We start from the raw sequence: 27,244 nt of genomic DNA, 5'->3' as shown, positions 1-27,244 counted from the left end.
GGGGTCAGGATTGTTCTACCTTCTACTGGTGACATCATGACGAATCGAGTTATGGTGGACCTGCCCTAAATCCTGATCAACGTATTATGATCTTATATTTGAACAAAATTAATCATGCCTAATTATAATTATGCTTTATGTACAGCACAGTATGAGCCTTTCAGCTCCTGTTGCTGTGGGGCCGACCTATATAAACCTTTATAAAGGATTATGGGAAAGTGCAAGCTACAAATAGCATTAATGGACAAATTTTAAACAGGGTGGGAAAGTTAGTAGCGCTATCGCGTACAATTTAAACAGCATGGGAAAAAGCGACGATGGACCTGCCCTTCCAGAATTCCATGCGGCAGAGAAAGGGCTGAATGCCCGGCTGAATACATGGAGCATTCATAGAGGGGGTTTCTCTGCCACACAGTATTCTGGGAAGTCAGGTCCGCCATTGTTTTTATCCCCAAGATCTTTATAAATCGTGTGCTATAAGGCTACAGTACCAATTTTCCCACGCTGTTTAAAAATTGTCAACTATTGTTGTTTATTGCTATTTATTTTCTCTTTCTCTCTCCCGGTGCGACTTTCCCATGGCAAATTTTATACCTTCATTTTAATCTTTTCTTCCTGCACTCACGCAAAAGCTTTGGTCATTCCAATCCCACAATCCAATTAGCCCTTTCACACTTGCCTGATTGCAACACCGGCATCTGCAGATACCGGGGATTGTACTAGGGGTGGAGGCCGTCAATCCCCAGCAATGAGATGACATCATCTGATGCCAGCGTTGAGCTGATTTTGCTTTCACACTTACCACTTTAAAAGCTGATTGGTGTTTTATTCCTGGGATCACTGACAAATGTGAAAGGGGGTAATGACTTCTCCACTTCTTACCTGTCAAACTATAGTTTAACAACTGGTTAGGGCAAATTAACTTTTTATGAATTCACCCAAAATTGCATTATCACCTGAATTTGATTTTATTTGCTTGTGAAATGCTGGTCTGCAGAGAGATGATAGAACCTTGTTAAAAGCTTGTTAACCTCATAAATTCCAGAAATTGTTGATGGAACACATCAAAGCGCACCTCCCAGAGAAACTGGACCCATTTCAAATGAATACAGAGAGTTGTTTAATACAATAATTTCCCAGAGGTTGTTGGAGAAGCTGTCCTCACTGGGACTCAACACCCCTCTCTGTAACTAGATTCGAGACTTCACTGGGACTCAACACCCCTCTCTGTAACTAGATTCGAGACTTCCTAACAGAAATACCACAGTCTGTCTGGTTTGGTAGCAGAACGTCGAGTGGCTTTAGCCAGTGAGGAATCGGCAACTATATTTCAGGTTGGAGTAGAGGGTGGAGTCGATGCTAGGAGCAGAGTTCAACATATGATTGGTTGGCATTTGGGGGTCCAAACAAGAGTGACTGCAAGGAGTAAGTATTTGATTTAAACTGGATGCCATTTCCAGCAAGACTTTATTGCTTTGCTCAACCCTTAACTTATGTTGAAGCTGTCCTGACATCCCTTGATAAGTTGTGTCCCACAGAGAATTCACAAAAATCACAAGATATAGGAGCAGAAGCAGGCTAATCAGCCCATCATGTCTGATCCTCCATTCTATCATGAACTGACCTATTCTCTACTCGGCCCCACTCCCCGGCCTTCTTTCCACAACCCTTGATGCCCTGACTAATCAAATACCTGTCACTCTCTGTCTTAAATACACCCAATGATGTCGCTTCCACAGCCACCTGTAGCAACATGATCCACAGACTCACAACCCTCTAGGTAAAGAAATTTCTGCGGACCCTTTTATCCTAAAGTTGTGCCCTCTTGTCCGAGACTCTCCTACCGTAGGAAACAACCTTGCCACATCTACTTTGTACAGGCATTTCAGCATTCAAAATGTCTCTATGAGGTGTTCCCCCCACCCCCCCTCATCCTTCTGTACTCCAATGAGTACAAAGATCTGACACACATTCTTCATGTGTTAACCCTTTCATTCCTGTTATCTCATCTGAACACTCTCCAACACCAGGACAGCCTTTCTCAAATAAGGCACGCAAACCTGAAGACAGTACTCCAAGTTTCGGCCTTGCACGCCACAGTGAAATATGAAAACAGTGTCTGAGTGCTGACTGTGCCTGTTCAGTTGTCTCCCTGCACTAGCATGTTACGCAAATGAAGAAAACAGGAGTAAAATCCTCGATTTTGAATGCAGAGCGTAAATACTGGATATCTCGTCATGATCAGTTTTTCACGAAACTCTTTTATGCTACAAATTTGAATTTACAGGTCAAATCATTTTCCGAACAAATTGCCATCGTGACAGTTCAGCAAAATTAGTTAAACATTTCTTCAACTCCGTGCACTCACTCACGAAAAAAATAACTTCAATATTTTAAAAAAAGATTATGTGAGCTGTCTGCTGTTGAAATACCACACACAAGTCCCACCTGACCCCAGGGAGTTGCAGCTTTGTGTGAAATATTGTATTTTACTGCTGGACAAAACTGCATTCACAGCATTAAAAGCACATCTGTGACAAACTACACTGGGGAGCACATACTGTAAATTCCTCTCCTAATCACACAAATAGCTTTTACCTTGAACATTATATTGTACAAAGGCACTAAATTGTACAGTCATAAATGTAACAAGTCGTGCTCTTCAACGTAATCGCTCCTCAAGATTCAGCTGTGCGCTTGCCCTAAAGTCATCTGTTGCTGTCGAGGAGTTAACTTGGTTCCAACTCGCCATGCATTAGGTCGCTAAAATGTGACAGTTATGACTTTGTTGACCAAAAGAAAAGAGGGCTATCTGACTCGGGATAGAGTAGTCAGATGAATCATTTGTTGCCCTCTAGAATTCCCAGTTAGATTCTCTTTCAGCAATATCGCCAGACTGGGTGAATGGAGCAGTCTTGTGAGCATTATCAGATTCTAAGAAGTGGTAGTTACCGGGTGGAACTGAACACGTTCCAAATCACCTGCTGCCAGTGCTGTTCACTGTTCAAATGCCGCAAAGCAGTAGAATTGGCTAAAGAGCAATTAGGTCTTTATGACTCAGTCAGAGACTGTTGTCAGAAATGATGGACAGGGGTATTAAGATGGTATCTATTCCTTTCTTCCATCGAGCAGTTTTTAAACAAGACACAGAAAAATGATCTAATGATATCTGAGTTGGGTAAGAACGTTTGTGTCACCATTTTGCTTGGCACGGGAAGACCTGCAGCAAAATATTAACATAACATAACAATTTACAGCACGGAAACAGGCCATTAGGCCCCTCTAGTCCGCACCGAACCAAACACCCCTCTCTAGTCCCACCTCCCTGCACAATGCCCATAACCCTCCATCTTCTTCTCATCCATATACCTGTCCAACCTTTTCTTAAATAATACAATTGACTCCGCCGCCACTATTTCTCCCGGAAGATCATTCCACACAGCTACCACTCTCTGAGTAAAGAAGTTCCCCCTCATGTTACCTCTAAACCTCTGCCCCTTAATTCTTAACTCATGTCCTCTTGTTTTAAACTTTCCTCCTCTTAACGGAAATAGTCTATCCACATCCACTCTGTCTATCCCTTTCATAATCTTAAATACTTCTATCAAATCCCCTCTCAACCTTCTACGCTCCAAAGAATAAAGACCCAATCTGTCCAAAATCTCCCTATACTCTAGATGCTTAAACCCAGGTAACATTCTGGTAAACCTTCTCTGCACTCTCTCCACTCTGTTTATATCCTTCCTATAATTAGGCGACCAGAACTGCACACAGAACTCCAAATTAGGCCGCACCAACGTCTTATACAATCTCAACATCACCTCCCAACTCCTATATTCCATGCAATGATTGATAAAGGCCAGCATACTAAAAGCCTTCTTCACCACCCTATTCATGTGAGTTTCTACCTTCAGGGAACGATGTACCGTTACTCCTAAATCTTTCTGCTCTTCTGTATTCATCAATGCTCTCCCATTTACCACGTATGTCCTGTTCTGATTCTTCTTACCAAAATGAAGCACCTCACACTTATCAGCATTAAATTCCATCTGCCATTTTTCAGCCCACTTTTCTAAGCAGCCCAAATCCCTCTGCAATCCTTGAAAACCTTCTTCATTACATTTTAGTGTCAATTTTATAGTGGAATGGCTAATATTAGTGAGATACTTGTTAGTGGCTTCTGTTTATTGAACAACACGAATGATGACATCTTAGACTTTCAAATAAATGAACACTCAAAATGAAGAAAGGTGGGAATGGCACTCAAGACACTAGCATTCAGAACCCCAGTTTAAATGTCAGAAAGAAAATATCCACCCAATCACCTCACCCACCTTGCCAAGCATCCCTGCCAACTGAAGGTCCTGCCTTGGTCTCACCAGCAACCCAAGACTCCACAGAAATGGAGTGGAATTAGTAAAAAGAGAATATGCATCTGTGGTAAACCACTGTTTGTATGTATGTTTCGCCTCTTGGCTGACTCTACCTGTGGCTCCTCCCACAGACTCCTGAATAAAGGTGACTGTTCCATAGCCCCCTCCCCAGTTGACGACAGTCGACTGGCCTCCATTCTATTGCTAATAAAAGCCTATCAGTTTTGCATAACTTCCAGTCTTTTGGAGTTATTGATGTTGCATCAGGCATCACGCACTTCCCTTGATGGAAATGTATTTGCTAAATTTCTGCCCATCAATCAGATCATACATAACTTCTTGCTGCCTAAAGTCTCCTCTCTGTCCAATATATGCCTCTTTTTCTAACAGCTGAGTAGAAAGTGATTCAGTACCAATATAGAGCAGAGTACACAATGGATTTGCAACAACTTGATCTAATTCTCATGATTACTCCATGAAAACACAACGTGTGGAGCATTTTTGTATTTTAGTTATCAAGTTATTTTCAATTTTTGTGTTCAAATGATGCATGAAGAATTAACCTCAGTAAAATGAGACATTTCTGATGGATGAGTCAGCCAATTATCATCTTTCTTGCTCACATTGGTGTGGCATCTAAATGCATCTCAGAAGTCAGCTTGTTGGGGTTTTGAGGCTCTCTGAAAGGGGGTATTCATTGCAGACCAAATCACCTTTAACATCCTCAAATTCCAGTTAAATTATTTGTATCGTTTCTCCGAGAGCGAAACAAGTTCCCTCATTCATTTCCTCGGCTGTTTTTAATTCATTGGTGGTGGCTTTAGTAAAATAGGACAAAAATTTGCTGGAGAAACTCAGCTGGTCAGGCAGCATTCATAGAAAGCAAAGGGTAACTAACATTTCAGGTTTAACTTCCTATGGATGCTGTGTGACCTGCTGAGTTTCTCCATTACACTTGTGCATTGACCTCGACCCCAGCATCTGCAGACTTCCTTGTTTAATAGTTAATTTTTTTTTTAAATTTTACATTTGGATTTAGACATACAGCATGAAATGTACAACCCAATTAACCTACACACCCCGTACATTTTGAATGGTAGAAGGAAACCAGAACGCCCGGAGGAAACTCATGAAAACACGGGGAGAATGTACAAACTCCTAACAGACAATGCCGGATTTGAACCCGGGTGTAATAGCATTGCACTAATCGCTACACTAACCAAAATAAAACCCTGATTATCCGAGCTCAGTGGTTCTCAACATTTTTCCCCCACTCACATACCTCCTTAACTAATACCTTACTAACCACAAAGTACTTACGTCATCCTGTGCCATAGGTGCTCTGTGGTTGGTAAGGAATTACTTAAGGTGGTATGTGAGTTGTGCTTATATTCTGAAGAGATTCAACATTTTGTTTCTTTGTGCAAAAGACACAAGATTCAATGGACTTGGCACTGGTTTATTTTGGATTCCAGGTGGCTCCTCCCACCACCCCGGGCATTATTAGATCTTATCTTCTGAAGCCACAGTTTGTTGTGAACATGTTTAATCAGCAGAGAGAAGTTTAAACCTGTTTGATCCTTGATGGCCAACCAGCAACTGTCCACAACCACAGAATTAAAATAGCATAAATCCAGAGTGTTCCTTGTAAAGCAAGAGCCATGGGATCACATTTATCAATATATACTGTATATGTTTGTCGACAAACTTTCTTGTGGAATAGAATAGCAAGCACAAACTTTGTTATGATAAAGAACCTGCCTGCAATTGCTACTGGTCAATGAAATAGTCACATCTGTAAACTTAATAACAACTCTGAACAAACAAGTCAGCAAGAAACATTAAGGACATCAGCTGTCATGCTTTAATAAATTTTGAAAATGATAGACTTTGTTAACAGCCTTCAATAGAGAAAATATCACAAGGTTCTTTACAGTGGAAAAATGAACATTAAGGAAGGACACTGAAGCACGATATCATAGAATCATGAACTGAAATAACATACAGAATAAATCTAAAACACAATGCTGGAGAAACTCGGCTGGTCAAATAGTTTCTCCAGCATTGTGCTTTTACATCAACCAGAGTGTCTGCAGACTTTTGTGTTTTACTTCTGTCTATTGCAAAACTCTGCAAAATCTCTTCGAGGGATGCCTACCTTAAAGAAGTTCTCCTTTGCTCTCCTAAGGGAGTTCTGTGGGCCTCTCTCTCAGTGCTTCCCATCTGTAATTCCTGCTGCTCTCAAACTCTAGGACCATGTACTCACCCAAACTTGTTTCCACAGTCACGTTGCCTTCTATTTGACCAGCTGAGTTTCTCCAGTATTGTGTTTTTACTTCAAACACAGTGTCTGCAGACTTTCATGTTTTGCTATTGAATAAATTTATTTGGCCTGTTCTTTTCGTTAGACCAAATAATGGTTTCAGGTTACTCACGAAGAAGGCTCACCAGCAGCTATATTTCACAAGGAGCTTAAGGAAATTCATCAAAAACTTATGCAAATTTCTGCAGGTGTACCACAGAGAGCATTCTGTCTGGTCGCATCACTGTCTGATATGGATGTGCCAATGCACAGGACAGGAAAAGGCAACAGAGAGCTGTGAACTTGGCCAGCGACATCAAGCCCATCAGTCTCTAGTTCATCGAGGACATCTACAACAGGCGGTGTCTTAAGAAAACAGCCTCTATCCTAAATGACCCTCATCACCCAGGCCATCCCCTCTTCACAATGGGAAGGAGGTCCAGGAGCCTAAAGATGAACACCCAGCCACACAAGGACAGCTTCTTCCAATCTGCCATCAGATTTCTGAATGGACAATGAACCACATTGTTTATGCACTAATTCATTTATATTTAAATTTAATTTTGTAGCAATATTTGCACTTTAATGTTACTGCAAAACAATGAATTTTGTGACACATTCATGACAATAAACATTGATTCTGATTTCCCATCCCTTGATTCTTGATCCTGCAAGACATGGCTCTTAAGTGCACATGCAAGTAAATGTGATCTAGATTTCTGCCACTCTCAGTCTTTGAGGTACTGAGTTCCAGGTCTTCATATCTCATTGAATGAAATAATGCTTTGAGCTTCCTGCAATCTTTCTACCAATTTACTTACACATGTGGCCCCAAGTTACTGTGTGAGGAGAGAAAAACAGGTCCTTTCTCTACTCTATCTAGACCTTTTATAATTTTATACCCAACAATTCAATCTCCTATGTTGCAAAGAAAACACCACCAGCCTTAACCAGCCACACCACTATGGCCTTGCAAGGTAACATCCTGGTTTTAAGAAGGACTCAGCAAAGGTGGAGGCAGGAGAAAGATAAATTATGTTGGACTTTTCACAGGACCATACAACTTAACAAATGGGACTCCTTTTCTGTTAACATGGGTATATTTGCTTACATTCTGAGCTGAATCTTATTGCCTCTAAAATATGATGGATTAATTTGTTAAATATCTTGATAATATCTTTTTACAGTAAATCATTAAATCCAATCTCTTTTAATTTAATTTAGACATACAATATAGTAACAGGCCCTTTCAGCCCAAGCTGCCCAATTTACACCCAATTGATTTACAACCCCCAGTATATTTTGAAGGAGGAAACCGGTTCACCCAGAAAAAAAACCCATGCAGACTCGGGGAGAACATACAACTCCTAACAGACAGTGCAGGATTCGAACACCAGTCCCGGTCATTAGCGCTGCAACAGCATTGCGCTGACGCTCTGCTAACCATGCCACCCATACCATCTAATGCTAATATTAAATATCCCACATTAAGCGTTCATTGACTAATGGAAATACAGTTTCCTTTTGTCCTCTCTTAAACCACCTCTGCTGGAAATACAATTTCAAGTCTAAGTATAGTCCTTAGAAATCATCATCTGAGATGTAGCTTCAATATCCTCCAACATAAACCCAATGCCACACAGTGTATGCTAAGACACTAGAATTTAAGTCATGCCTCATCAAGTACTCAGAATCCCAAGGACATTCCCATTCTAATTAATTACATTGAAGTGACGTACAGAGCAAATGCTACAGCCTACTTACACGCTTCAAGATTTCACAACCAGTGATTAATGAATAATTAATAAGGCATGGAGTTATGGTAGAGGTACTGGGTGCTCAGGTGGGGAAGTGTCTGAGAACTTGTGGTGCTGGGGAAATATTTTGGAACAGAAATCATATATTCCCAGACAAGCCATTGACAGCATTCAAAGAGAAATGTTTTCATAGAAACTGAAAGTACTGTAAATCCACCCCGCACACAGCATCTTTCAGCTACTCCCAGGAGTATCAGACCCAGCACCAGCAGGCTGTAAAACAGTTTCTTCCCACAGGCAGTGAGAATGTCGAACGACCAAAGGAACTGCTCACAGAATCCATTCGAGACAATCATATTAATGAAACTTTTTTATTTGTACAGATGAAATACTTGCCCTGTATGTGTGTTGTTTGCCTGTATGTGTGTTATGTCTGGTTGTGTGTCTGCATGTGTTGCATCTTGGGCCGGAGAACGCTCTTTTGTCGGATTGTTCTTGTGCAGTCAAAGCCACTTTATTGTCATTTCTATACAGAAAGCAGAAACAGTATTTCTCTGAAACAGTTCCCATAAACACAAGGCAAGGCCCAACCAAAAACAATCTAACAAGACCAAGCAAGATTAACCAAGACAGCCTATGCAAGCCTCTCAGCCAACAACGGAATCTATGCACCGCTATCACAAGCGAGCATGAACACTAGACAAAAGATACATCCAAGTCCAAACCACTTTACTTCCCCACGAAGCTGTCGAAGATATACACAGCCATCTTGAGCACGCTTGCAGCAAGGACACACCAAATAGATACAAAAACAACCACAAAATTCACAAAGGACCCCAATCAACATGAAACTCTCACCCCCCCCACCCCCACCACCCTCGTTACTGCACAGTGACCACAACCATCAGTAGGACCACACGACAGGCTTGATACCACAACTGTAGCAGGCAAGATCTGAAGCAACCACTACTTCCAATACAGACACACATTCAGTCAATTGACCCCAAAGTTTCAGAGCTCAATGACTTTGCACCAGTGATATTTTTTCAGAAAGGGACCGCCCCCCCCCCCCCATCCCACTCTGTGTTCATGGCCGCCAATATTGCCACTGACTCCCTCCAATACTACCTGCTGCGACCGGCAATCCCATCTTCTGCCCGGCCGACCTCACCATTGCACTCCTGCGTTGGTCTCTAGTCCTCACAGCCACAATTCTCCATGAGAGCCTGCATGGAAGTCCTGACTCCCATCTCTCCAAGCTCCAAAATTGGTGGAGTGTTCATGGTGGGCTGATGGCCGACATGAGACATCAAACAGGAGCCACAGTGTTAAAACCCTGGGGTCTTGATAATGGTCAATGATACTCATTCCTAGGAATGCGGTGTAATTCTCCCTGCAACCCTTATCAATTCATAGAGCAAGACAGGATGGAAACAGGCCCTTTGGCCCAACTTGTTTATGCTGACCAGGATGCCTAGCTCAGGTAATTAATTCATCAGCCTGTGTTTGGCCTGCATCTCTTCCAGCCGCACCTCACACCACATCCATTCCCTGGGCCGTTGACGCTATTCGTCACTAAGGACTGGAGGGCCCGCTTCCGCAGCATTGGGCCAGTTCAACAGAAGTGCTGTGGACCTCACATAGTGGTTTCCCGAAGCAGTTGTTGCATCCTAGATGTTCCTCAACACTCCAATTGTCCAATCCTGTTTGTCGATTGTGCACGGTTCTCAGCTTAACATATTACGTGCACTCTTCCAGAGGAACTGCTGTGAGATGCTCGCACCTTGGACCTCGCAGTTGACAACAAACTTTAAATATTTCAGATTACTTTTGAGGCCCCCTTCCCCAATAAATGTTACTCTCAAATTCTAGTTGTTCACTTTAAATGAATCTCATTGTGATAACAAAGGCAGAGAGAGCGGCACGGTTAACAGAGCAGTTCAAACCCAGCGCTGTTGGTACGTTCTCCCCACATCCACGTGGGTTTCCTCCAGGTGCTCTGGCTTGCTCCCACATTCCAAAGTCATATGGGGTTTGTAGGTTAATGGGTGGGCTCTGTTTCTATGCTGTGTCTCTAAATTAAATTAAAAGTGAGACAGAGAAGCAGCCCCAATATTTTTACTTATGATTAGGAGCAGTATAGTGGAGCATGATGGACGGGAAATGCACCATACGCCTCGGCTGAGAAATGCATTTGTGCTGGGTTGTATTTATAGTGTTGTGCAAAAGGAAACTGACATTGCCCAATTTGAGAAGACCATTTCGAAGTTGTCTCCTTGCACTCACATCTGAATTCTACATCAGTCAGGATCGACATTACTTTGAAGCAATGTTTATTTTTTTAAACATGGGCAGATACATGGATAAGAAAAGTTTAAAGAGATGCAGGCCAAAGACAGGCTGATGAATTACCTGGTCAGCATAAACAAGTTGAGCCAAAGGGCCTGTTTCCATCCTGTATAGCTCTATGAATTGATAAAGATTGCAGGGAGAATTCCTAGGAATGAGTATCATTTACCATTATGAGAACAGCAGGGTTTTAATACTGTGACTCCTGTTTGATGTCTCACTTCGGCCATCAGCCCACCAACAACACTAACCTCCCTGCTTCCAAACTGGCATAACACCAATCAACCAATTCTTTGTTTTCCTTCGATATTCAAGAATTCCCTCCCTATAGACCTTCCGATTTCCCCCACTTCTAAATGTCCAAAGCCTATGTGTCCTCCAACATTCCAGACCCACAAACCCACCAATGGTGGTTGGCCACCAGTGGTCCCATTCCTGTCCCATGGAGCCCAAGCCCCCCCCCCCCCACAATTTTGGGCTCCAAACCCTTGTCCTCTCTGTCCTTGACAACATTCCTTTAAATCTCTTTCTCAAGCAATTCTTATCCTCTTATCTCAATTGTTTCTCTCAACAAGCCCACTTGCAACCCATCCCTACCGAACACCACCCATGCCCACCTTCCTCAAACTTCCATCCCCCTGAATTTGAAGTCAGCTTGATCTCCTGGTTCATTAATGTGGCTAATTGTGTGACCATATGTCACAGATCCTGCCCCCACAGAATAGTGAATTACTGATAAGCAGGAGAATGAAGGGTTACCAGGAATAGATGGGTGCGTGCAATTATATTTACATTCAGAATATTCATGATCTTATTAAAAGGTAGAGCAGGTGTGAGGGGCTGGGTGGCTTTCTCCTACTCTTAATTTGTATGCAAAAAAAAAAGCCAACTTTTTTGGCCCGAGTCCTTCTTTGCTTATTCCTTGAGAAAGGGCTCAGGCCCAAAACATTGGCAATATATTTTTGTCTCCTACGGATGCTGCAAGTCCGGTCGAGTTCCTCCAGCATTTTCGGTGTGGTTTGATGAAGGTTCTCAATTAATCCTTTTTTTTAAAATTACAATAAATAAATTGCCCATATTGAGGGAGACTGATTGTTCTCATTGGTTACCTGGCTGCTACTAAAACATAAAGTCACAGCTAACTTTTATAAATAATTTGAACTTTCACATTCTGTCTACCTTTGTGGGTAAAGACTCAATATCCAATTCCATGCAAATCCTTCATGCATATTTGCTATTTTATTTCAGGACTTAACACATTTTAATAGGAATGTATTTTCTTGAGCCAACATATTATGCAAAATACTGTATCATCCTGTAAATGTAATGTTTTAGATGGAAAAGTTCTGTGTATTCAGCGATATAAGAATGCAAAGCAATTATTTTGTGTTAAATATTAAATTAATACACGAGGAGTCCAGAGAATAAATTATTGTCAAACTGCAGAGAAATAACCCCTCAGCCCACTTAGTCAATGTCAATCATTTTTGCCTATGTACACCAATCCCATTTCCCGATTTTGGCTGATTATTCGCCTTACTTGTTCAAGAGCCCAACTAAAATGTACTGATTGTACCTGCCTTCGCCGCCACCTCCTCTGATTAAATTATTTTAAAATTTAAATTTAGACATACAGCACAGTAATAGGCCAGTTCGGCTCATGAGTCCGTGCTGCCCGATTTTACACCCAATGAACGTATGTTTCAAACGGTGGGAGGAAACTGGATCCACCAGAGAAAACCTATGCGGACACGGGGAGAACATACAAACTCCTTCCAGACACCATGGGATTCTAACCCCAGTCCCAGCCACTGGCACCGTAATGGCATTGTGTTAAACGCTATGCCAACTCTACTGTCCCATGTCCCAAAAGATTGAGCCTGCAATTGGAAAAATGTGTTAACCTGAAGATTACCCAAAATATCCTTCAAAGGATCAAATGCTTTCTGAGACTTTTTGAGTTCTTCCAGCATTTGTGTTATTACTATAATTTACAAGCCAACTTGGACTTTGCAAGCCAGCTGTCCAATGGAGAGCTAGGGTTTAGCTCCTTGGTCTGTGGCAGTATGGACTACTTCCTTTATCTCTTTGTTCAACATTTTAGTCATTATTATTATGATCAAGAATTATTACTAGAACCTCCAGTGCATAGCAGTCGAAAATCAGTTGTTTTATGTAGGAATGGCTGGAAGGAATTGTTCAATCAGGGATGAGGTTAAAAAAAGGAGAGCAATGGAGGAGGTTGGCAGAGATAAAAAGTAATAATTAATGCAGTATCTCTAAATGGAATTAGATCTGTTCATTAGTACATTTAAATTATTCAAACTGGAAAACCTCTTTTGGAAAGAAGAGCTTTTGGAATACAGGTACTTCTCAACTTACAATGGGGTTACGTTCCAGCAAACCCATTCCAAGTCGAAAAACCCAAGTCGAAAAAGAATCGATTGTGAAAGTCCTAACTCACATGTGATAGCCATTACCAGCTTGCCGCTTTCATGCTGCACAAGTATCTTGGTTTCCTTTTTCTTCTCACCAGAGGCAGGAGACACACGGGCATTTAGAAGACATGAATGGGTTGCTTGCACGATCACTACAGAGACTGCCATTGCCCAGCATCACGGGAGAGTAGTGTAATGCATACTGCAAGTATGGGAACAGATCGTGATTTAAAATTAGTAAAGCAGAGGAGCACCTAATAGCCCCAATACGTCTGAGATTGTCCGATCTCGGAGGCTAAGCAGGTCAGTACTGGCAGGGGGGAGAGACTGCCTAGGAACACCTAGGCCTCTTCAAGACACTGTATTTGATCATTTGAAACAACACACTATGAAATGGACTGCAAAATTGATTTATATGAACTCATGGAGGAATCACATCCACAATGAACACAATTAACAGCTCATCATGTTACAACAGACAATAAAATTGAAAGCTTAGTAACTAAAGTTCAATGATGTGTTTTTGACTTGGAGCAAGGTACAATAGTGAAAAATGTGTGTGTGCATGTTTTTTTTCCCCTGAGTTTTATGTGAAGGATGAAAATACTCACTTAAAAGTTAATAATAATTGATCTTTTGCAAAAGCATATCTCTGCATAATCTAACTGAATAAATTAAATATTTACTGTCAAATCGTTTGTAAATGTTTCATGCACCACTTGGTAAAAGTCAGCCAAGTTTGTGCAACGACTGCAAGAAAGGCCATTTTAGTTGCAGCAAAAAGACAGACTTTGAGAGCCACTGTAAATCAGAAAGGTGGAAGTATTTGTCAGCAATACCAGGTGGAAAATGCACTCACTGAAAGCCCAGGGGCTGATTCTCAGCACAGCAATATCAGCAAAACTGCCTACCACTGGTCAGCCTCCCATCATGAGGGAGCTCTACCTAAATAACCTCACAAGGCTGCAGGCGGCCATCAATAGGTGGGAAAACCATCCAGTCAAGCTGACAGGAAAAAAAACCAAAGCGACAAAGGAGAGAGAGAGAGAGAGAGAGACAGATGGACATGAAAGAATAAAGGATCAGCTTAAAGAATGATAATTTCCCATTCTATCTTTCAATTTCAGATTTATTGACAGAGTACATATATATATCACATACAATCCTGAGATTCTTTTTCCTGTGGGCAAGGCAGAATTACCACTCAGTGGTGGTGCAAAAAAAAGCTGGCATGGACCTGATGGGCTGAATAACCTCTTTCACTGTATCAAAATATCTAAATATAAAAATAGTCATCAGGTAAATTAATATTTCTTGCATTTCCACAATGAATACAATTCAGGTATTTAATAAGCGGTTTCATTTAGCAGATTGTGAAAGGAGCAATATGTTGGTCTTTTTCAACAGGATCCCTCCATCAAAAAAGAAAGCTGCTCTCTTGATCAAACTGATGCCCAGATTTAGGCTAATGTGGGCACAAGTGTCACGCCTTTTATATATTATTTTTGGAATTATACATTTTAGTGAACAAACAAGCTATAATTTACACACCAAGTCTCAGCTGCAGTTTGAAAGACAACTGAAAGAAGCTTTTAACAGGACTTGAACTTCCATCGGCAAAAGTTACATGTAAATGAAAGTCTCTGCGAGTAAGAGAGATTCGATGAACCATTGTGACCGCTTTTATATTTTGTGCAATCACAAGTGAACACACCCAACAATCAATATGAATGGCTTTACAAGTTGTCCACTTCATTATAAAATGCCTCATTCATCATCAACAATGAATATGGAACTCTAACAGCACATATATCTGAAAGTAACTTGACGTCTGAAAAATACAGATGTATATGTATTTTTAGTTGCATTTTTCCCCTAAGAGAAAATTTGACAAAGGAACATACATTTCAAACAAACCATGCAAGCTATTCTTCAGCATTCTGGAAGATCAAAGATTCAAGAGAAGAGCATTTTGCATTATTAGTGTGAAATGGAACCAGTACATTGAGGCAACTCTGAAGAAGGCACACAGTACCTGCACTTCCTAAGGAGTCTGAAGAGATTTGTCATGTCAGATACTCCATCAAACTTCTACAGGTGCACTGTGGAAGGTACACGGACTGGTTGCATTATAGCCTAGTTTGTCAATACAAGTGCCCAATAATGCAGAAGGCTGCAAAAGGTAGCAAACATAGGCAGGTCTATCACAGGCTCTGACCTCCCATCCATTGCAGACATCTCTGTGAGGCATGTCCTCAACATCATAAAGGATTCTAACCCCCACCACTCCTGCAAATCTTGGTCACAGCATCTTCTTACCACTACCTGAAAACCAGCACCCATATATTCAAGAACAGCTTCTTTCCAACAGCTATCAGTCTCTTGAACCTTCCTTTGATATACTGTGGTCTGTGCACAATTGCAAGTGCACAAGGATTACTGTGAATATTTATTATTTACTTTAGACAATTTCAGTTACATGCATGGGACTCTTGACTATGAAAACAAAGCATGAGAGTTCAAGTCCTACTCCAGAGAAATAGGCATAGATTCAGGCTGATATTCCCTAGTAACATAGGAGGGCTAAGATATTTGTATAAAGTACACTATTTTATCAAAATGGATGATCAAAATGGCACCGGTGGCCCATGGTAACTTTCTGTGGGCTGCAGAACATCTTACCACTAAGTGGTAATTCTGCCTTGCCCACAGGAAAAAGAATCTCAGGGATGTATGTGATGTCATATATGTACTCTGACAATAAATCTGACCCTCCTCACTTCACCGATTTACTTCTGGTCCCCGTCCAACCCCTGTCACCTGGTCCTCAATATACTGGCTACCTCTCCTCGCCATTCTCAGCATCGATGAGGAACACAACTCAAGCCGTCAACCAACCTTTTTCTCCCACTGATGCTGCTCAACCCAGAGTTCCTCCAGCAGATCGTTTGCTTGTTCCACTTTTCAGCAGCTGTCAATCTCCCATGTGTGTGTGTTTTTAAAGCTTGCACCAGTCCCATTGATCATTCAATCTTGCCTGCGATTCACTCCATCATACCCTTTTGTTTCCCACCCCCCACATCATGAATTTTGATTAATCTTTTTCCTCATTCACGGTGAAAATTCATCAACATGAAAGACTATTACAAACCAGATGATATTGACATATTACATTTTGCCAAAACTTATTGCTTTTGATGTTGATTAAAGATTAGGTTTTGGGCCAATGTACTTGTTTTTCATTTACACAAGTGGGCTGGAGGAGTCAATGTCTCAAATGAACGACACATTAACTATTTGCCTCTACCCTGTTGGAAAGATCAACAGTATCATTCCTAATACTACTGTGAAAATTACCAGCAACTTAGTCTTGGATTTCTTCTTTGGAACTTCACATGTTTGCAAAAAAAAAATCTCCTCAGAATTTGTTCATTAAACTATTGGAGAATCTCATTATTTTTAATACCTTTCCATCCTTCCAGTTTTCTCTTTTCTACTGTTGATTTAGAAAGAAAAGGCACACAGAAACTCACAAAACAACAAATTGGCAATGTTGCACAGAGCTTCCTCAAGAAACCTTGGATGGCGAATCTCGTATCACAGTACCAAATAGTATCCACGATAAATCTATTAATTTCAAATATTTCATTGAACATTTTTAAAACTGGTTCAAACAATTCCTCAAGTTAAATAAAACAACCCAAAGAAGTCAACTCACAGTTCTTTTGTTTTTGGAGCCAACTGCAAGCACCATGCCGTGTGAGAGCTGGCAGTGAATGTGCACAAACTGTGTCTTTAATGTCTTTCCAGTTTGCACTGAAATTTAAAGGCAGAACAAGTGTTGCAGGTTCGAGCTCCTGGTCAGATCCAAACGCCAACCAGCGAGTTGGAGCGGCCCCAGGCTAGTTCACCTGTATCCAGGGAACTTGCCTTCTTGTTCCGCTGCAGGAGGGTCCTCTTCCCTGCATAATTTGAGTGCCCGCCTCTCAGCACCGACTCTCCTGATGTAGGTTGATACCAGGTCCGTCAAACTCCCTAAACCTGCGCTGCTCAAGCACTTGACTCGCCTTCATCAAACAAATAATTTTGGCCACATGATAGGTTGTTTTTTTTTCACCTCTCTATAACTTACAATATTATTAACCTAGTGAGTAGCTTCATCATTAGAATGTCCAGAAATGGACTCTGAAGAGCTGAAACATAGTCATTTCCATTACACAAGCTGATCATTGTCTGAAAAAAAAAATCAATATTTTAGATAAGTATAGTTGAGGGATACAGTAGTAAACTCTTGATGCAAGAGCTTTTCAGGTAGCCATGAATGCGTTAGTACATTTGAATGCAATTATTATTACACAGTTGACTTCACATCTGTAACGCCAGAGGCAATGTTTTACTTTGCAGCCTCAATTTTGCTTTCTGCACAACGCTGTAATAATGCACTGAAGACGAAGGTCTAGTGTGAAAGAAGGTTGCCCTAAAAATTCAACTGAATTTTAAAAGAATTTTAACCTTAAACCCAATAGCTAAAAAACAATTAGATTCTATGTACCCAGTCACACAGAAGGTAAATTTGTTCCACTTTCTCCAAGCATTCACTCACACATAATACTAAATATCACAAAGGTAAGGTTTTATCACCTGTCCTGCATTCTCGTGTTCATAAAATTGTCCTCAGAATATAGTAATGATTACTCCTGAACCCATGCCTCCAAACCTCATTCTGTCTGGACACTCTCCAACCTGATTGCATTAAAATTGACACACTTCATATTCTGACTGAGCACCCTCCAACCTGATGGCATTAATATCAACCTCCAGTTTCCATTAGCCTCCTGCCATTCCCCCTTGCCTTCATCTATTTTCCCCCATGTCTCCTTTGCTCTCTCTCTCTCTCTTTCTCTCTCTCTTTCTCTCTCTCTTTCTCTCTCTCTTTCTCTCTCTCTTTCTCTCTCTCTCTCTCTCTCTCCCTCTCTCTCCTTTCCCCTAGCTCTGCTTCCACAAATGAATGCTGACATTCACTTTAAGAGGAGTAGAATATAAGAACGGGGATGCAATGTTGAAGCTTTATAAGGCATTGGTGAGATCTCACTTGAAATATTGTGAGCAGTTTTGGGCTTCTCATTTAAGAAAGGATGCGCTGAAGTTGGAGAGGGTTCAGAGGAGGTTCATAAGGATGATTCTAGGAACGATATATGCGGACTCTTGGCCTGTATTCCTTGGAAACATTTTGAATGTTGAAAGGCATGAACAGAGTGGATGTCGAAAAGTTGTTTCCCATGGTGGAAGAATCTAGGACAAGTGAGCACAACTTCAGGATTGAAGGGCGTCCACTGAGAATAGAGACGTAGAGGAATTTCTTTAGCCAGAGGGTGGTAAATCTGTGGAATTTACTGCCATAGGTGGATGTGGAGGCCAGATCTTTGGGTGCATTTAAGGCAGAAATACATAGGGTCCTGATTAGCCAGGGCATTAAATGTTATGGGCAGTGTGGATGAGTGGGAAAATGGATTAGCTCACGATTAAATGATGAGGCAGACTTAATTGGCTGAATAGCCTATTCCTACTCTTTTGTCTTATGGTTTGAAAAACAACCCGCACCTCTCTGTCTATTCTCACCTTTTCTCTTTCCTGTGTCCCATCCATATCTAATGCTCACCTTTTGTCTGTTGGTCTGTACTCCTCCTTCTCCCCCTCCCACCACCCATTCTTCCTTTTCCTCAGCTTTTTAAATCAGGCACCTGCTTGCTTGTTATTCATACCTTGCAGAAGAGCTCAGGCCCAAAACATCAGTTATACATCTTTTCCTCCTGTGGACATTGAGAGACCTGCTGAGTTCCTGCAGTATTTCTGTGTTTTTACCATGCCTCAATCTTTCAGTCTAACAATGTCATTAATCAAATAATAAAGGAGTTTCGATAAGTGAACAGTCCAAATTAGCTTTAAACTTCATAGGTGATGCCATCTGAATTGGATGGGAGTTGTATATTAACTTTTGACATCAACTGCTAGTCCTTCAACCAACAATGATAAAAATCAGAACTGCAGAAGACAACTAGCAGGTTAGGTGGTATCCGTGGGAAGAGAAATAGAGTCATGCATTCCCTTACTCCCTTTAAGAGTGGTCTTGGACTTTCGCCAGATGCTGCCTGAGCATAATTTATGCTCTTTATTATCCTACACCACCCATGATGGCACAAAGAAGGCAATCATGAACAACTTGAAACCAAGGCACAGAAAAAGATAAGAGAGTACGTGTGGTAGATTTTTTTTTTAAATACAGGAAATCTAGAAGTGGAAAAAGAGGAAGAGGGAAGAAGAATAAACTACAGATGGTGGGACCTGGAAACTGTCAGTATAATTACTGATAGTTTTGTTAAAATAGGAGATGTACAAGATGCCAGAATTTACAGGGAGTGGAGAGGCCCAAATAGAGAGATGGATAAATCTTGGACCTGGGAAGACATTTTCACCCAGCATGCACTCAGGTATTTGTTCATTTGTTTCCATCGTGTTCACTTATTTTTAGTGTGAATATTATATATAGCTTGAAGATGTTGTTTTGTAGGCCCCTGTTCCGGGTTATATTATTATGGTTATGGATAATATGTCTTTAAAAGATATAGATGGGGGGGGGCGGGAGTGAGTTTAGTGTAAGACACTTCACAAAATACATCTCATTTAAAATGCAAGAGCTTTGCTGAAGCGAGACTTTGAGAGTCCAAGTGATTTTGCAGACAATAGAACTGCTTTGGAAAGAATTCAAAAGGAGGTGCAAATTGGAACAGAGTCCAGATTCAAGTACTGATAAGATCTTTCAAAGATTGGGTTTAAAGCCTTGGGAGAGGTTGTTGGGATTTTACAAGGAGAGGGGTGGGGGAGAAGAGAGAGAGTCAGTTCTACAGTAGCAGTTGAGGCTGGCAGGCATGTTGAGAGACCCCACTTTGAAGACAGATTGTGAGTTCTGAGTTCAGCCTGTTCAAAACCTTTGTGGTCCTCACAAGAGGAAATGGCTGGCTAGTGTTTCTCCTGAAATTAGGGAAACAAGGGTGTGGTGACCTGTAAGAAGTGGTCATCATTTGGAAAACCCATGATGGGGCAAGTTTCTTCAGCAAGACATTGAAGTGACTGATTGGAGAAAATCAGTTTATATGTGTCCAACGAACAAATATCTTTCTGAAATCAACAAGAACCTTCCTGAGTTGTAACCATTTAACTTTAAGCACCAGAGCCTGGTGAAGATTCATTAATGTTAAATTCTGTGCACAGTATAACAATTGACTGATGCCAGTGAACTTGGAGAAGTCAGACATGATTGCACTGTGAAACATTCCTGAACATATTTCTTCTTTGGCTTGGCTTCGCGGACGAAAATTTATGGAGGGGTAATGGAGGCTTGTTTGTGGCTGACAAGTCAGATGCGGGACAGGCAGACATGGTTGCAGCGGTTGCAAGGGAAAATTGGTTGGTTGGTGTTTGGTGTTGGGATTTTCCTCCTTTGTCTTTTGTCAGTGAGGTGGGCTCTGCGGTCTTCTTCAAAGGAGGTTGCTGCCCGCCAAACTGTGAGGCGTCAAAATGCACGGTTTGAGGCGATATCAGCCCACTGGCGGTGGTCAATGTGGCAGGCACCAAGAGCTTTCTTTAGGCAGTCCTTGTACCTCTTCTTTGGTGCACCTCTGTCTCGGTGGCCAGTGGAGAGCTCGCCATATAACACAATCTTGGGAAGGCGATGGTCCTCCATTCTGGAGACATGACCCACCCAGCGCAGTTGGATCTTCAGCAGCGTGGATTCGATGCTGTCGGCCTCTGCCATCTCGAGTACTTCGATGTTGGAGATGAAGTCGCTCCAATGAATGTTGAGGATGGAGCGGAGACAACGCTGGTGGAAGCGTTTTAGGAGCCGTAGGTGATGCCGGAAGAGGACCCATGATTCGGAGCCGAACAGGAATGTGGGTATGACAACGGCTCTGTACACGCTGATCTTTGTGTGTTTCTTCAGGTGGGTGTGTTTCCAGATTCTTTTGTGTAGTCTTCCAAAGGCGCTATTTGCCTTGGTGAGTCTGTTGTCTATCTCGTTGTTGATCCTTGCATCCGATGAAATGGTGCAGCCGAGGTAGGTAAACTGGTTGACCGTTTTGAGTTTTGCGTGCCCGATGGAGATGTTGGGGCACTGGTAGTCATGGTGGGGAGCTGGCTGATGGAGGACCTCAGTTTTCTTCAGGCTGACTTCCAGGCCAAACATTTTGGCAGTTTCTGCAAAACAGGATGTCAAGCGCTGAAAAGCTGGCTCTGAATGGGCAACTAAAGCAGCATTGTCTGCAAAGAGTAGTTCATGGACAAGTTGCTCTTGTGTCTTGACATTAGCTTGCAGGCGCCTCAAATTGAAGAGACTGCCATCCGTGCGGTACCGGATGTAAACAGCGTCTTCATTGTTGAAGTCTTTCATGGCTTACTTCAGCATCATGCTGAAGAAGATTGAAAACACATCACATAAACGTGTACTTAGAATTAGCAGAAGGTTAATTAGGTTGTTAATAGTAATAAGTTAAAGTTTGATCTTGTTTTTATGTTTAAATAAAATTAAAAGCGATTTTTGTTTAAGTAACCAATGTTTTGGTGAATTTCCATTGCTGCTGGGGTTTGGAGTCCTTTGGGCTCATAACAGCCACATAACTGGGCCACACATTTGAAAGGTTTAACGTTTATTGCATAACCAAGTTGAGGACTAGATACACAAGAACTTGTTTGCTTAAGTTTAAAATTAAATGTTAATGAAAACAATCATTGTCAAAGGGTGGCATGGTCAGAGTAGCAGTTAGCGCAACACTGTAACAGCGCCAAAGACCTGGGTCACGATGTTTTTCCTGTGATTAATAGCATTTCCTCTAGGTGCTTCAGTTTCCTCTACCCTCCATAAACCTATGGAGTTTGTAAATTAATTGGTCTATTTTGGATGACACAGGCTCATGTCAAAAAGGGCCTGCTGTATCTCCAGATTACATTGAAATTAAATTAAAATTAATGGTCGATGGCCTAGAAGGAATCCATACAGGAATTCTTGGATCTGACCCCTAGATCAACAGTGAACAAATTAATCTCATGCCAATCTTGCCAGCCATTCATGGCAAAAATAAGTCATCAAGATGACCAATATCTTTCTGAGAGAAGAGAATTTGGTGAAGGAGCCAAGTGGCAAAGCAAATGTTGAGAGAGTTTCAAAATAGGACAGGATTTTGGGACCAGTTGCTCTTTTCAACTGAAGATTTTCCCTAACTGTGGAAGTGCATCTTCATCAATGAGAGCAGGATAAACAACATTGAGCTCCACTCTAGTGTATGGTAATACTTTGGTTAAATAATTCAACCACCAATTCATCAGCCTGAACTAATGAGCCAGAAACAAAATCTCAGACTCCAACAAAGAAGCTGGGGAGTTTAAATTCTATTAAAGTAAAACTGGAACAAATAAAGGGGAAATATCAGTAATGTCATCCATGGAACAACCTGGAAGTTGTTTAAAAATACACTCTGGTTCATCAATGTCCTTTATGGCTTAGGGTTAGGGGGAGTGTTGGGGTTACCCTAATCCTAACCTTGATTTTATCTGGCCCACATCAACTTGGTTTCATTTAAATTTAGACATACAGCCAAGTCTCTCTGGCCCATGAACCCATGCCACCTAATTACATCCAATTAACCTACAACCCCCATACTTTTTGAAGGGTGGGAGGACACCAGATCACTTGGAATAAACCCATGCAGACACAGGGATAACGAACAAACTCTTTACAGACTGCCAAATTTGTAATCAGGTCGCTGGCACTGTAACAGAATTGGCCTAACCGGGCCGCCCCCCTACACTAATCATGCTTCCCCCACACTAACTACGTCACCCCTATGCTTAACCTCCCAATGCAATATCACACAAAGTTACTCATTTCACAGGCAACTGGTAACAAACAGTAAATGCTGTCTTAACTAATGAAGGCGACTTTATGTAAAAGAACAAAAACAAACTCATTGACAAAGTTGAACAGTCAAATCTACAATTCCTCCCAGCCGAACAAGCCTCTTTCAATGAGGTTCATTACTGCCAAGGAGACCAAAACTGCACACAGATCTGCAGGTATTGCTCAGGAAGTGTGAGCAAAGGAGAGACAGGTAGAGGGAGAGACCAGGGGGAGGAGGAGGGATAAGTGAGAATAGTAAGAATGGAAGTGGGTAAAGAAGAAAGGGAAACAATGGAACCAGATAGTGGTCAGGGTTACCTAAAATAGGGGAAAAAATTTATATTCATGCCACTGGGTTTAAGCCTGACCTAGACAAATACGATCCTCAAGTTTACATTTAGCCTCACCCAGAAAATGGATCAAGCCAAGCTCAGGAATAGAATAGTTAGTTAAAGATTTTTAATTTTTTTTAAAAAGTTTAGACATATAGCACTGTAACAGGTCAATTCGGCCATACAGGTCCATACTGCCCAACATACACCCATTAACCTACACCCTGGTACGTTTTTGAAGATGATACAAAGAACTAGGTGGGGGGGGGGGGGGGGGAGAAATGAGCAGCAATATCAGAAGTGGAGCCGAGGCCTACTCTGTCACCCAAGGTGCCGGAAAAACTACAATTAAGGAGAAAGGAAGACAATTTTCAGCAATAGCCAGGAACATGAAATCCACAAATGTGCTGAAGAAACTCAGCAGGCTACGCAGCATCTATGGGAAGGAAAGGATAACCCACGTTCCGGCTCTGGCTCTTTGACAAGGTATAAGCAAAAAGAGGCAGGCAGATCTGAGAAGTGATATCATCAAAACAAATAAAATGCAGGTGAAGTTACAGGAAAGTGCAATGGAGTCCCTGCAAGAAGAGGACTCAAGATCTATGTGCAAGTCCATAGGCTTGTCACGGACATTGATCACCTTTTATGATGGAGAAAGAGAAAGCTAGACAGAGCAGGAAAGAGATTTGGGATCATGTGAAATTTCAAGCAGAATGAAAATTGGCTGCTGAACTGAAACACATTAAACCGGAGAGAGTTGGCACTCTGAGACGGTGCTTGGGCAGTGTTGCATTGTCAGATGGGCTGTACTCGGAAGGCTCAGCTTGTTATGCAGAAAATTCCATCTAAATCACATTTCCCTTGGCAGTGTTTGAAAGAAAACAGATCAGTTTTGATTCATCTTGAAACTTTCAAACACTGTAATGTTTGCTGCCAATGCTATCACATCTGTGTCCTGAAAAAAATTAAATGAGTTGTTCAAAGCCCTTTCACAGGGCTTTTCTTTGCTCTCTGTTTATTTAAGCAACACTTTTCTCTGGAAAAACACACACACACAAAAACATGCTTACACCTAAAACACACTAGAATGTAAAAGCAGCGTTAGGGTGGCATGGTTGGTGTAGCAGTTAGCACAATACCTTTACAATGCCAGCAATCAGGACAGACTTGGGTTTGAATCCCCTACCCTCTGTAAGGATACACGTTCTCCCCATGTCTGCATGGGTTTTCCCCAGGGGCTCTGGTTTCCTCCCACTGTTCTAATGTGCCAGGAGTGTAGGTTAATGGGGTGTAAATTGGGCATCACAGACATGGGCCGAAATGGCCTGTTACCGTGCTACATGTCCAATTTCTTTTAAATTAAATTTAAAAGATTTTTTTTAAATGACGCAAGGATCTGGCCTCAGCTGAAAGAGACAATGACCAGCTGCAGTTGGGTTCTCTATCTCTCCTTCAGAGAAAGAAGAAAAGGACTAAATATATGGAGAAAGAAGAAATTGTTAATCCATATTCTACTAGCATTTGTGTTTCATTTTGATCAATATTGCAGGTTTTTCTTTTATTTACAGTCTTCCTTCTGTCAAATCACAATTTTCTCCATATAGTTCTCTTAGCAGCTGCATATACCTGATAATAATTCTGAATCAATAAAATACCAGAGGGAAGAACAAAAGATAAAACCACTCATAAGGTGAGGATTAATTTTTTAATGAGGCACATTTCAGTCTCAAAATTTCTTCTCTTTGCCTCTGTGTTTTCAGGTATTAAACCTGAAATTCTTTCAGCTTAACTGCCCTCCTATTGCACTCAGTCAGTGAACTTCACATTCCCTTTGATCCGCAAGATATCCTTTATTGTCCAGTATCTAGATTAGCAGTCTTAGGGGATGGAAATATTTCCAGACATTGAGAAATGGCATTACTAACATCAAGATTAAAAATATGACTTTGAAACAACTTGACATAAGCAAATGAAATATAGTTTTGAAGTGAGGTGGGCTTCTTACTTTCTGAAAATATGAAGGTGAAATGGACATGATGCCCATACATGCTCTGACATCTGAAGAAAAGCAGATAGATGGAGATGAGCCTATCATCCCATCAGCAATGATCTCATTGAATGGCAGAGCAGGCTCAAAGGCCCATATGGCCGACCATATTTTCCCTCCTATAACACATACATAACGTGCAGAAATTCATAAATTCTGTAAAAATATTTTCGTACGTGCATATGCCATGTGGATGTATTAATAACAAAAGCAATTTACATTTAAGTGTGACATGAGACAAAGCACATATCTTGCCACAGTTAATCTCCAGCAATTAACACCCAATCAACTTCCCTCAGAGGTGTCAATCGCCCATTATATAGACACTTCAATTCAATAGATCAAAGAGATTTCAGTTAAATTTCAATTCAAATCAGAGGCACTTGATAAGTTAATCTCCTCCCTCAGGGACGGGTCTGGGCATTTAACATTGATGAGGTGCAGTGCCCTCACCAGAATGTCCTGTTTATAGGAATGCCATGGGATTCAGTACAAAGATATTCCCAAAATCTAAACTTCCCACGTCCACTAAAAATAATGTGTGTTATCTCACTAATATATTCTCACGCTTGCTATTCAGCTCTTCAGCACTTGACGTCCTGCTTTGCAGAAACTGCCAAAATGTTTGGCCTGGAAGTCAGCCTGAAGAAAACTGAGGTCCTCCATCAGCCAGCTCCCCACCATGACTACCAGCCCCCCCACATCTCCATCGGGCACACAAAACTCAAAACGGTCAACCAGTTTACCTATCTCGGCTGCACCATTTCATCAGATGCAAGGATCGACAATGAGATAGACAACAGACTCGCCAAGGCAAATAGCGCCTTTGGAAGACTACACAAAAGAGTCTGGAAAAACAACCAACTGAAAAACCTCACAAAGATAAGCGTATACAGAGCCGTTGTCATACCCACACTCCTGTTCGGCTCCGAATCATGGGTCCTCTACCGGCACCACCTACGGCTCCTAGAACGCTTCCACCAGCGTTGTCTCCGCTCCATCCTCAACATCCATTGGAGCGCTCACACCCCTAACGTCGAGGTACTCGAGATGGCAGAGGTCGACAGCATCGAGTCCACGCTGCTGAAGATCCAGCTGCGCTGGATGGGTCACGTCTCCAGAATGGAGGACCATCGCCTTCCCAAGATCGTATTATATGGCGAGCTCTCCACTGGCCACCGTGACAGAGGTGCACCAAAGAAAAGGTACAAGGACTGCCTAAAGAAATCTCTTGGTGCCTGCCACATTGACCACCGCCAGTGGGCTGATAACGCCTCAAACCGTGCATCTTGGCGCCTCACAGTTTGGCGGGCAGCAGCCTCCTTTGAAGAAGACCGCAGAGCCCACCTCACTGACAAAAGGCAAAGGAGGAAAAACCCAACACCCAACCCCAACCAACCAATTTTCCCTTGCAACCGCTGCAATCGTGTCTGCCTGTCCCGCATCGGACTGGTCAGCCACAAACGAGCCTGCAGCTGACGTGGACTTTTTACCCCCTCCATAAATCTTCGTCCGCGAAGCCAAGCCAAAGAAAGAATATTCTCACGCTTGCTATAATATTCCCACACTCACTATAAATCGTGTCTTTCCCTCGGTCGCAACAAATTGTGCGCGTTCTTTCAATGCTGTTATTATTCCCACGCGCATTATAAATTGTCGGTTCGACTTTCCCAAGCTTGCTGTTAATTGTGCCCGTT

At 41.8% G+C, this 27,244-nt stretch overlaps 1 protein-coding gene across 11 annotated transcripts in view; it reads right to left on the bottom strand.

Annotated features, from left to right (window-relative positions):
- LOC138749443 (WD repeat-containing protein 72-like) overlaps nt 1-27,244 on the bottom strand; it is a 249,326-nt gene that overhangs the window by 210,463 nt on the left and 11,619 nt on the right. For 7 of the 11 annotated variants that reach the window (XR_011348640.1, XM_069910769.1, XM_069910778.1 and 4 more), the window contains exon 1: nt 6,532-6,603. The exons of 1 other annotated variant lie outside the window; for it this stretch is intronic. Coding sequence is in view for 7 of the 10 variants with exons in the window: in XM_069910769.1 (XP_069766870.1) it covers nt 6,532-6,596 (65 nt within the window). In the remaining 3 variants the exon portion in view is untranslated. Of the gene's footprint in view, nt 1-4,334; nt 4,401-5,693; nt 5,759-6,531; nt 6,604-16,937; nt 17,191-27,244 lie in introns of those variants that run through there. 3 more of the 11 variants (XM_069910775.1, XM_069910772.1, XM_069910777.1) reach the window with 3 other exon arrangements.

This window comes from Narcine bancroftii, chromosome 14 (genome assembly GCF_036971445.1).
Source record: "Narcine bancroftii isolate sNarBan1 chromosome 14, sNarBan1.hap1, whole genome shotgun sequence".
Classification (NCBI taxonomy): Eukaryota; Metazoa; Chordata; class Chondrichthyes; order Torpediniformes; family Narcinidae; genus Narcine; species Narcine bancroftii.
This window is presented reverse-complemented; position numbering and strand designations above follow the sequence as displayed.